The 13,008-nt window shown below is 36.6% G+C and overlaps 1 protein-coding gene across 1 annotated transcript in view; it reads right to left on the reverse strand.

Moving 5' to 3' along the window:
• MMP16 (matrix metallopeptidase 16) overlaps positions 1-13,008 on the reverse strand; it is a 382,552-nt gene that overhangs the window by 186,182 nt on the left and 183,362 nt on the right. Inside the window, exon 2 of the mRNA XM_005689258.3 lies at positions 10,133-10,281. Coding sequence (XP_005689315.1) covers positions 10,133-10,281 — 149 coding nt within the window. The remainder of the gene's footprint in view (positions 1-10,132; positions 10,282-13,008) is intronic.

Genomic DNA, 13,008 nt, shown 5'->3' on the forward strand with positions numbered 1-13,008 from the left:
ATTGCAGACAGGTTTATTCTCTCCTGGCTGGCATGGAAGTCACAATACTACCTCTCTCCTGGCTATAGCAGCAGCAGCAGCAGCCACAACATGACCATGACAGGGCCACAAAGTAGCCATGACATAACCTCGCATAACCATGATGCCACTCCAGGGTAGCCCCAGCGCCGGAGCAGCCACGGCTTTCCTAGCGAACAGGCACAGAACACCTCGTGACCAAGCAAGGACCTCGTGACGCGCATGCACAGTGCTACAACTGATCTCAGCTGTTACGTAAACATTATTTACAAAACGTGGGGCCAGAACAAGAGGCTGTGGGGCAAGAGCGCCTGACCGTGCCATCTAGGCTAATTTTGCTCTTTCCCTACAAGAACCAAATCCCTTTCTGCCTTTGCATACAGTGACTTCAGTCTGGAATGCTTTTTCCGCCTTGTTGACACTGACAGTCCTGATCTTCCTTCATTATTTAACTTGCACAGGGACAGTTTACATCTCAACACAGCACATATGACAGTGTATAACCAACGGGTACCTGTCTGCCTCTGTCTTTCACCAGCCTGTGTGTCTAGCCAGAGAGCACTGTATGGGGCCCGGACCCAGTGATGTTTCCCATGAGGAACATGAAGCAAATGAACGGTCTTCATGTAATTTTTTTTTTTTTTTTTTTTTTTTGCACATAATGACCCGCCCCCTACGATCCTATACGTTTCTTAAAGACTTTGTAGCTCATAGCTCTGTGCCTTGGACAAATGCTTCTATAGATGGATATTATGTGGAAACTTTCATATATGATTAAATCATAAAGTAGATGACTTAAGTGTAAGAAATAAACACAAGAACAGGCATAAGGCAATATAAACTAATAATTTAACATAAAGAACACAAAAAAATAAAGAACACTTAATGGGCATTGGTCAAGATAATTCTATGTCAACCTCATCAATATACATATCAAATTTTCTAGCACAGAGATATTAGCAGGTATTAACTATTGAAGTATGTCAAGTCTCCAAAATATGATCAGGGCACACGGTGACACTGAGTGTGCCATGCAGTGTTTGAGCTAAATCTGTCCTCAGGATCTTTATGTGATTCCAGCCGCTTACTCATTCATTCTGTAAGCATTTGTTTCTCATACAGTTTTTAAGTTCTCCATGACATAAAGAGTGGTCAGTGTTTGTTAGAACTTATCAATGAATTAAATGCTGTCTAACACTAAAAGCAAAATTAGCATATTAATGTTGCTATTCAGGTAAAGTCTGGTGATCCACTTCTAGTTATTATCCACCAAAATGTTAGTTGCAATCACATATCAATTGATAAATCCCATATTCACCTATACAGAAGAATGTAAAACTGGATGCAAAAAGTAAAATTGACTGATTGTCTCAGCTAAGATAATAGCTTTATGCAAAGAAGGTGTTGAAGTGCGTGTCTGTGTGTGTATTATATTCAAGTAGCACTTTTTTGCGGAAGTGTCATTACTAAAGCACTTCTCTTTTTTCAGTGTGACAATACATATGCACCTGCGTTTCTCTATTGACTTACTTGCTAAGAATTTTAACTTGACATTCCAAAATGAACAAAGACATGGGGAATGAGCACAGCGCTGAGGATGGTAGCCTCCAAGAGAGACATTCTGTAAAATCAAGGTATAAATAATGGCATCACCCAATTTTCATAAATATAATACTGTTATTAAGTATTGATTTAACTGTTTAGAACCCAGAACACTTTGAAACTAGTTCGGCAGATCACTAATATCTTCACTTAAATTAATTCCACTTAAAAATTAAAATAATTAAAATCAATTTTATTGTGAAAAGTTACATTATATAAGTTGAAATCAGGAATTCTAGAGCCAAACTACCAGGGTTTCCCTTCCCCTCCACTGATTCACAAGCCCTGTGCTATCAGTCACTCCACTGTATCTTTCTATGCTTTAGCTTTCTCTTCTTTGAAATGAAACAATTGTACTATTACTGAGTTAATATGAGAATTAAACTATTTAAATCATATGAAATACTTAAGAACAGTTCCTGGCACATAGTAATGTTATTATTATTAACTAATGATTATAACACAATTCAGTTCAGTTCAGTCACTCAGTCGTGTCCGACTCTTTGTGACCCCATGAATCGCAGCACACCAGGCCTCCCTGTCCATCACCAACTCCCAGAGTTTACCCAAACTCATGTCCATTGAGTCAGTGATGCCATCCAACCATCTCATCTTCTGTCGTCCCTTTCTCCTCCTGCCCTCAATCCTTCCCAGCATCAGGGTCTTTTCAAATGAGTCAGCTCTTCCCATGAGGTGGCCAAAGTATTGGAATTTCAGCTTCAGCATCAGTCCTTCCAATGACCACCCAGGACTGATCTCCTTTAGGATGGACTGGTTGGATCTCCTTGCAGTCCAAGCAACTCTCAAGAGTCTTCTCCAACACCACAGTTTAAAAGCATCAATTCTTCTGTGCTTATCTTTCTTTATAGTCCAACTCTCACATCCATACATGACTACTGGAAAAACCAAAGCCTTGACTAGATGGACCTTTGTTGACAAAGTAATGTCTCTGCTTTTTAACATGCTGTCTAGGTTGGGCATAACTTTCCTTTCAAGGAGTAAGCGTCTTTTAATTTCATGGTTGCAGTCACCATCTGCAGTGATTTTGGAGCCCCCCCAAATAAAATCAGCCACGGTTTCCCCATCTATTTGCCATGAAGTGATGGGACCGGATGCCTTAATACTATTTTACAAATATCAGGAAGTAGTTGCACTTCTACTACAGGAAGTAGTAGAAACAGCAGTATACAGATTTCAATTCACGCTGACTTGTATGCTGACCTAAAGCACTCTGTTATTCAAGACAGTGATAATTCTAGTATTTTGATAACAAGCATAACAACAGGTACACTATCCTCTGCTTTATGTAAGTAATGTAACCATAAGCTTCTAAACAAGTTTGCAGCAATGCTGAGTCACTATACATTAAACAGTATTCATTAGCTTCAGTTAAAAAATAATAATGAGTTGGGCATTTGTGTCAAACATTTGGGGCTACCCATTGTATGACTCCAAGAGGTTCCTTCAAGCTGTAGTCCATGCCCCTGATACCCCTAGTGGAGCTGCAGGAAGGCACCTCCTCAATTGATTAAGATGAGAATGCGGCCCTTTGGGGTTGAGGTTGTGCCACGCAGTGGCTTTGTGCACATGTATCTAACTTTACCAAGAGAAAAAGATGTCAAAATATATATTTTGTGCTTTATGCATTAGTAATCTCTGAAAAACATTCATCAGCATAATATATTAAACAGGTTTCTATCCTCCAAACTTCTCAAAGTTCTAAGGAAAGGTAAGAGTAACATCTACTATTAAAGTTGACAGAGAAATCTTTCTAGAAATTTTTAAAATTGGCTTATTTTGATTCCCTTAAAAATTCTTAGGTTTTGCTTGTATTCACAGAGCTAAGTTCAACAGTCATGAAGGAAATTTTTCAAAAGTTAATTAACTTAGGGCTCAAAATGTAGATAAACTGATAGCTCACTCTAGTCCCGAATCTCTTTCCTTCTGTCAACTCGTTAGCTGTCTGCATGGACACACATGTTATTCATAAAGATGAAACTGCAAAGTTAAACTACTTAAAAACCCACGCAAAAAGAATAAAAGTATTAAGACTCCATGATCTGCAATGTGAACAAAAGCTCTGTTAATAGCGTCAGCTCTTATTTAAGCTTTCATACGTCACCTTTAACTGGGCTCTAATGACCCTTCATTTAGCTATCAACCAACCCTCTGTAGTTACCAAAATGTGTATTGACCCATGCTATAATGTTATAACTTTGAGTACCACTTCTATATTCAAAAATAATAAAGAAAAAACTGTAACTACTGATAGATCTATCTTTTACATCCAAATTGAAAATGAAGAGAGTCTTAACTTGATAATTTAGACAAAAAAATAAAAAATCATGAAACATATGGATAAGTAAACCAAAAAACTTATGCCTCTTAATACATCTAAATAAATATTTGAATTCCAAAATCAAATATCACAACAGTTTCATGACAATTCTTTGAATAAAGCTACTTATTTCATCTTTAATTTTTAATTAAGACAAATTTCTGGGCATGGTTTAAATAAATTAAACAGAATTACTGAGATTATCTATTATATATATACAAATGTATAGATATATATGTGACTGTAAATATATATATGTGTGTGTGTGTGTGTGTGTGTGTGTGTGTAAACACACACACTGTATATATGGAGAGAGAAACAAAGTGAAAGATCACCTTACAAATCCCATCAAGTATTCTTTGGGGGATAACATTGTATACATAAAAAGTTAAACTAAAATTTTAAACTACTTACTATTAAAACATATTAGACTCTTACCACCTTAGTATATTTTTGCGTTCTTGCAAAATACTTCATTTTATGCATAACACAGATTATTTCACCTATGGAATTTAGCTAAGCTTGCTTACTAAAATTAGTTAAGCAACCAATAATTTAGAAGAACCATTGCAATTTATGATAGTGAGCTCATTTTGGGGTGGATGTAATGTAAGTATTTATTACTATCTCTCCAATACTAATGCTAATTAATTCAAAAGCTATATATTGAAAACATGCCGCTTAAAGTAATAAGCAAATTTGTTGCTTGAAAATGGTTAACGTCTTTAACATAATATAGGGATGATCATAATTGGAATCATCACTTTTAATTATCCAAGATTTATAGGTTGAATCCATCAAATGTCTGTCGAAAGGAAACAACTGACTGAAACAAGAGTCTAAAATTAGATAAGCATTTATGGAATCTGCAAATGAATCCCAAGACATTATTTTAACACTGATGAACAACTTTAGGTCTCCAACTATACTACATGTTTTATGTAATAAAACTTAGATAAAAAGTTCATAGCTTATAATTTGACTATGTAAAATGATAGAATGCAATTTCAGCATGGATCGTTACCAAACATACATTTGATATTACAGAAGCTCAGAGAATTGCTTAAGTTGTGTAATTACAGGGATTACACTTAAAAAAGTGGTGCATAATGTGAGCTGAGTATCCTGAGTAACAAATACCTCACGACTGGGGGCTTCCCTGATAATTCAGCTGGCAAAGAATCCTCCTACAATCCGGGAGACCTGGGTCGAATCCCTGGGTTGGGAAGGTCCCCTGGAGGAGGGCATGACAACCCACTTCAGTATTCTTGCCTGGAGAATCCCCACGGACAGTGGAGCCTGGCGGGCTGCAGTCCATGGGGTCGCAGAGTCGGACACGACTGAGTGGCTAAGAACACCTGGGATTTTTCAGAGGGAAACACAGACAAGAGGCAAGTGAAGCCACAGGGTCTCTAGTATGAGTGACAAAAAGAATGACACAAAGGACAGAGGAGGCAGCACAGTCTAGGAAGGGAAAGCGATGAGGCGTTAACAAGGCTTTAATGGGTTCACCTAGAAATAACTACCAGGTATCACACTCCATTTAAAGGAAAAGGTGCTTTCTCAATTCCAAAATAACTGAGTTAGAATAAAATTCCTTTAAAGAAAAAAACACCAAAAACAAACAAACAAAAAGCAGAAAAACTGGTTGGTTTTAAAGTTAAGGCTGCTTATTTAGTTGATCGGTCATTATAATGCTGTAACAGTAATTTTACTTTAAAGCCTTCACGCTGACACAATTCTTTCTCTTGGTCTGGGATTTGATCCACTGTATGCCAGAAAAAGACCCATGTCTTTCTCTACAGCTCTGTACTTTTTACATCATCCTGCCAAAGAAGGGTTACAAACTGTTCAGACCCCTTTCCACATGAAGGGTTCAAATGAATCCTGCACAAATTCCTCTTCTATTATCTCCTGACAAAGACCTTTTTTTAGCTACTTTAGAAAATCAAACCTATCCACCTTGAGTCTTTTCAGTGATCAGCAGGGGCTCTCAAATGTGGGAGAGACACAAATGACACCTTTTATAGGAACCAGCGGTCTCATTTTAGTATCTAGTGATAAGCATAACTCAGAGAAGGCAATAGCACCCCCCTCCAGTACTCTTGCCGGGAAAATCCCATGGACGGAGGAGCCTGGTGGGCTGCAGTCCATGGGGTTGCTGAGTCAGACACGACTGAGCAACTTCACTTTCACTTTTCCCTTTCAGGCACTGGAGAAGGAAATGGCAACCCACTCCATTATTCTTGCCTGGAGAATCCCAGGGATGGCGGAGCCTGGTGGGCTGCCACTTATGGGGTCGCACAGAGTCGGACACGACTGAAGGGACTTAGCAGCAGCAGAAGCAGTAGCAGCAATAAGCATAACTAACATAATTTGTTTTCCAGGTCACAATTTATTGTTTTTAGAACTGAGCCATAATTTTCATAAAAAGTTATCAGCTCTGCATTATGGAATAAGAAGGCTTGTCCACAACACTTTTTACAATGTTGGGATGAAAGAGTTCTGTATCATACACAGCAACAAAACACAGGACTTGCTGGAGATTTTCCTTAACAATTTAACACTATATTTATTTTGGATAAGAGGTATGTTATGACTAAAATGAAAATTTGATAGTATACTATTAAGAGAGAATTCCAATGATAATAGGGCAGCAGTACCAAAATTCTATTTTGGTAGAAATAGAAATTCTATTTCAAAATTCTATTCCCAATATTGATAACAGGTTTCTTATTTTCAAAGAATGCATTATATTAATTCTTCATTCTGTTTTCACAGATGCAAATCAAAGTTAATATTTAAGTATCTCTTTCAACATGTTAGGGGAGGTAATGAATTTATTTTTATCAGACTGCTTGCAAACTGCTTAATCTTCAATCATTTGTTATTTGTTTTCTTATTTTGATGACAGAAATAGTATGACTAGCATCATATTTATACCATCATAGTTATACCATAAGTATTAGAAGCAAAATACAATTTTAAAATCATATATTAAATTAACTTAATATGTAAGAATTAATTATATATACCTGAGCCCAGATATTTTATGTATTTAAGAAAAATGTGCCATTTCTCAAAGGTACACAGCACGGTATAGTGGGAAGTTCCCCAAGTAAATGTCAGAAATTCTGGACTCTGAAACTAATTCGGACTTCACTTAGACTTTGACTTTCAGTTTTAAAAAAGTAGAGAGAAAAATGTATTCTTATCTTCCCTATTGTGTAGGGTTGATATATATTGATCATTATAAATGCTGAAGTATTTTGAATATCAAGGACTCAATGGACACAAATAATTCTTCCCTGCACTGAAAGAATGAATCATCTTCCCCTTTGCTATCTAGAAACAAAAATGCTATTTGACAATGTTACGGAACTTACAGTGTACTTGTGGCAAAATAATTTATGACTATGTCTAGCTATACAGTTAACTTGAAGTTCCTTTTATTTCTAATAGAAAAACTAAATTTTCATTGACTTTAACATCAATGAAAAATATGTTCAGACATAACTGTCAATAAACTACAGCATCACATTGTTCAGTTCAGTTGAGTTCAGTCACTCAGTCGTGTCCGACTCTTTGCAAGCCCATGAACCACAGGACGCCAGGCCTGCCTGTCCATCACCAACTCCCAGAGTCCACCCAAACTCATGTCCATCGAGTCGGTGATGCCATCCAACCATCTCATCCTCTGTCATCCCCTTCTCCTCCTGCCCTCAACCTTTCCCAGCATCAGGGTCTTTTCCGATGAGTCAGCTCTTTGTATCAGGTGGCCAAAGTATTGGAGTTTCAGCTTCAACATCAGTCCTTCCAATGAACACCCAGGACTGATCTTCTTTAGGATGAACTGGTTGGATCACATTGTTATCGACAATTATCAATAATAACAAGGCAAATATTTTGATGAATAGAGAACATGAAAAAAATGACAGAATGCAAACTAACACTTTATTCTTTTTGTTTATCAGTGTTGCCACAATTACTATATTATTTTACTCTCAATTTTTAAATAATTATTTTTATACCTTGCTCACATGCACATAATTTATTTTTCCCCCACTGAAGAAAAAACAACCAAATATCCACAAACTTGTCTACCAGTTTTTTTTAACCTAAGTTGTTTTTCAAATGTTGCTCCTTTGGTTAACTTCTGTCTCACTGTCTCTGCTTTTTCTCATTTTACCCTCTGAAAAAATGGAAGCTTTGGAAAGTCTTTATACTCATTATTAGAATTCTTTCGTGTTTTCTTTTCCTCTCCCATTGAAAAGGACCTTGGTAACTAAGGCACATTTTTCTTTGTGTTATAACACTGATCATGATGTCTTGCTACAAGATGTACTGTGCTACCCAAGCTATTTTCTATGTTTCTCTAATTTGTATCTTTCACCCAGAACATAACATGAAGCAGAGATAATATAGTTTCAATAAGGAATCAAGTATAAAATCAGTTGTGTTTGCTATATGATGAAAGCTGTATCTGTTTTGCTCTGATTTCTTTTAAGACAGTCAGATACAATATTTTATACTTTTGTGTTTTTATCACAACTACCCCTCGGTTGAAACAGTTATAAATACAGAACAGTGTGTACTTAATAAGTATTGGTTTTTAGCATGGAAATATCCTTAAGACATGATCTGCTGAACTGTCATTAAAATGAGTCACCAGTCTACATGAAGCCAGACTTACGAAGATGATTACTTGTCTTATTTTTATGCTTCTTTTAAATTTTTCTCTGCCAAAACTAATATCTTATTTTTTGGGGGGATGTTTTTGCTGAGATAGTGATACTATTTCTCCAAAAATATTTTTCTCCAAAAATATTTCTCCAATTATTTCTCCAAAATCATCGTTTTATAAAATCGAAGAATATCTATACTGAGTCTGTTGATTGATATGACTGTGCAAGTTAGAACGTATAAACTCATCAGATTATAATACTTAGTCAAGATTTGTTCATTCTCTATCCGTTCAGGTGTTTGTTTATTGGTCTCAGAAACCAGAATATCTACTACATTATTCTTGATGTCGTCTTGTTTAGGAATTGTCCAACTGTGAATCTCCATAGAAATTACTTGTGGCAAATGTTGACTTCTGTCTTCCAGATGCTTTTCCTTCCAACACTGCCATTGATGCCCCTTGCATGTCTCATGATGACGGTCATAGTCCATACTGAGGAGTTGTGAGATCGACCCACCCTCCAAAAAAAAACTCACAGTGGCATTTTGACCGGGCTTATCTTTTCAAATTGGACTCTGTGAATGACTTGCTAAGACACATGTCGATTACTAGATCTGCTGTGAAATATCCATGTTGTTGGCCCTTGCACACTGTATTTTCTTAACAAGTTGTGGGAACGGGCTATAAGGGTGGATTTTAAGCGACAGTAATTGCTGCAATTAAGTGCCTTTGAAGAAGAGACTCTCTCTTTTTGAGTCTCCACATGCCTCTTTCACAGATAAAATGCCCAGGAAAGAGTAACTGGTTCAATAAATAACTGAACAAATGATTGCTAAAACAATAAATAAAATAGCAAATATTATTAAAGAGTAGAAATAAGCCCTTTGTTACTAAAAGATTGAAAGCATAGACTTTTCAGTGAAAACTCTTCCCTTGATTTCACTAGTGTGAGAACTGTCACTCACGGAACGCTAGTAAACTATTAGCGGGCTCTCTGACTCTCTCCTCATCGAAAACAGAGCTCTGATTTGCTCTGCTTCTCATTTTCCTTTGTTTCAATATTTCGACTTTGGTCAATTTCAAGCTACTGTGATGACGTCATTTGGGGAAAGAGCTGCGCACACTCCGCTTCCGCCAGCCGCAGGAGCCAGCTCCAGCGCATCACGGATCACCATTCTTATAGTGGCTTCCGCTGTCCAGCTGTTTTGACTCCCACTGTTGGTATTTTCTTTCCTATTTGGAAAATGTATTGCTAAACTCCGGGTAAGTAACCTTAATTTTGTGTGTGTGTGTGTGTGTTTTAATGAAATCTCAAGGGAGCTCGGAGTTAAAGTAGAGCTTAATAGATTCTTTGGATCTACTAAGTTCCAAAGAAGTGCACACAGACAAACCATTCCATTGGTGGCTGGTAAAGTTCACTTAGAGTTCTTCAGACTACTTAGTTTGGCTCAAGAACTGAGACGGAGAGAATGTAGGGGCCCTTGACTTACTCGATTGTGTTTCGATCCACTTTTCCCGTCATGTTAATGCCGTAGAACTGCTGCATGGCAGCTAAGGCGGACTGCATGGTCTCCGCAGAGCGCAGCACCGACATCCTGGGGTCACTCGGTGGAAGGTAGCCGTACTTCTGTAACCAAACCTGCAATACAAGCACAGTAACTTTTAGATCAACCTCACCAGGTTACAGTATTTTATGGCAATCAGTTTATGTCTCTAGGTGACTTTAACCTTCATTTCCTCTTTAACGGCGTATCTTACTTAACTGCTTTGTTTTTATTAGCTTTAGGCTATTTTCGTAATTTCAGTGCTTGTTACAGATCTAACAGATCCAAAACTCTAATTGTAAAGAAAAAGATTAACCTTTTGTCACAAGATTATATTACATAAGGTACTACAGTAGATACTGGATAAAATCACAGAGATCATTTCTGCCCTCGAGGAACTCAAGTTCCCAAAAATGAAGATAGTTTTTCACCAGTATGACCCCCAACTGAGACATCTTTGCAGGAAGTGCAAGTTAACGCCCACGTGCCACCTCTGAAGGGTCACTTTCCTGACCAATCAGAGCACTGACCGGAGCTCCCATAGCATCACCACGTGTGGCCAATTATTCTGTAATGACATTTGGTGTATGAATTCTATGCAACTGGTCTAGCCAAATGTAACCAGATATCTTCAGGAACAGAGGACGGTGTCCCATGTAAAGGATATCCTTTCACTTATTTACAGTGGTTCACCTCAAACCAAATCAAGCAAATGACCAAGCTTTTCATCTACAGATGAAATCAGACTATTTTGTTAAGAATATCTGGCCCTTTCCTTAAGGATTTCCTTATTCTAACTCTGCTCTTCAAAGGAAGAGAGATTTAGGGGGATAGGGAGAGGAAGATGTCAGTGTGGAGCCTAGTCATGATTATAGCCAAAAATCACAGTCATTTCAGGTTAGATTTTTTTTTTTAAATAACCAAAACTTGGGTTATTTGAAGGGGTTGGGGAGAATCTCTACCATGGAGCAGATGGTTTCTAGTCTTACAATTCTATGCATTCATTTTAAATGCACAATTATATGCTCAGCCCATATCTTATTCCATTGTCTCTTATTTCAATCTTCCTTAGAGCTTTAAGATTTCTTAAAGTGCAGTGAACTAGCTGTCAAATGCAGAAAGGTCAAGTAATTCTGACTTCGAAACAGAATAAAAGTTTCTCTATTAAATGGAAGATATTCACCAGTATGTGTTTCCCCTCATACCTGAGTCTACTCATCATACAAATAATAATCCTATGAAATTGCAACTTTCCCCCAATACCTGAGAAAATTCCATTATGACCTTATGACTCAAATACAAAAAATGCTATTTTCTCACTGAACATAAATAGCAATTATAGAAGTTAAATTTCACCAAAAGAACTTGATATTAAATACATCTGTCAAAGCCTTAACATGTAAAATATAAGGTGGAATCTTTTGTGGTCTGTCCAAGAAATCAAACCCCCAAAATACAGCATAGCCCCTTGAAAATAAGATAAAACTTTATTCTAAAACTATTTAAGAAATTAGCAAATGCATCACTGTCAGGAAGGTTTATTGTTGAAACTCCATCTAGTAGATTCATCTACCACATAGTGAAAACATGTAAAGACACTCTTCTCATCAAACCTATAGTGAATAGGCTGCCAGGGAAGACACATATTTAGTATCCTAGTCAACTGAAATAGTGCAGTCTGAAACAGACCTTTTTTCCCCCTGAACAAAGGAGAAAGATTTCACTGGCAAGATATTATTTGCTAGGAAATTCAATATGATTGCCATGCACTTTCACTCAAATTAGAAGATTCCATCGTGCTTTGTAACAGTATACATGCACAAATATTCTAAAATTGAACTCTTTATTTCCACATAACATTTTGTCTGCATCCATTCCTATTCGCTATAGAGCTGACGTTGCTAGGTTACACATGGGTGCTAAGCTACTGGCAATCATGTTTATGAGAACTACAAAAAGAAAATTGTTAATAAGCCCTATGATTTATATATAAATAGAGAAACTATAAAATGTATAAATGTAAGTGCAAGGTGAAAAACAGCATGTTCTAAAATATACATATTTGATTTATGACTTAGCCTTTTAAACAAATGAGTTAGAATTACATAAAAAAATGAATGGTTATATATATCCAAGTTTTATATCATATCATTCATCACAAAAGGCTTTTTGTCCAAATGAATGAGATGTGAATAAATGTTTTTGATTGTAAAATATCAGAAAGGCTAGATCTACCATTTTATGATCCTGACTAACAAACCAAAACCATCACCCAATAAGATGATGGATCATTGTGAGTTGACCTGACCATTTTAAATATCATTGTTGTATGTTAGTCAAGGAATCTTCTCTGACATCAACAGTTGACCAGGAGTAATTCTCAATTGAAAATTGCAATGCATCTCCCCACAAAAGAGTGGAAAATCAAGCATGACTATATTTGGTATCATATTAGAGTATGAAACCAGCAAGCTCTCAATAATATTTCTTATTGAAGCAAAACATGCTGTATACAACCTTACTCCAGGTCAAGTTAAAATGCAACTGACTAAATCTACAATTGCTTTCGAGTATAAATTTTATGTTGTGTGTTTATCTACATACATAATATTCAAAGTGGGAAATATAGATGAAAAGAAGTACCTGCTTAATTTTTTTTTTAATCACCAAGGGGGTAACTTCTCTTGAGTTCACTTTTGCTTTACATTATTTGAACTAAGCTGTTGAAACCACAGCATTCTGAGAGTCTGATCATTTTTGGTATGATAGGGAAAAGGTCTATACAAAATAGTCCTAAACAGTAAGAAGCTAATTTTCTCTGG

Source organism: Capra hircus, chromosome 14, assembly GCF_001704415.2.
Source record: "Capra hircus breed San Clemente chromosome 14, ASM170441v1, whole genome shotgun sequence".
In the NCBI taxonomy this organism is placed as follows: domain Eukaryota; kingdom Metazoa; phylum Chordata; class Mammalia; order Artiodactyla; family Bovidae; genus Capra; species Capra hircus.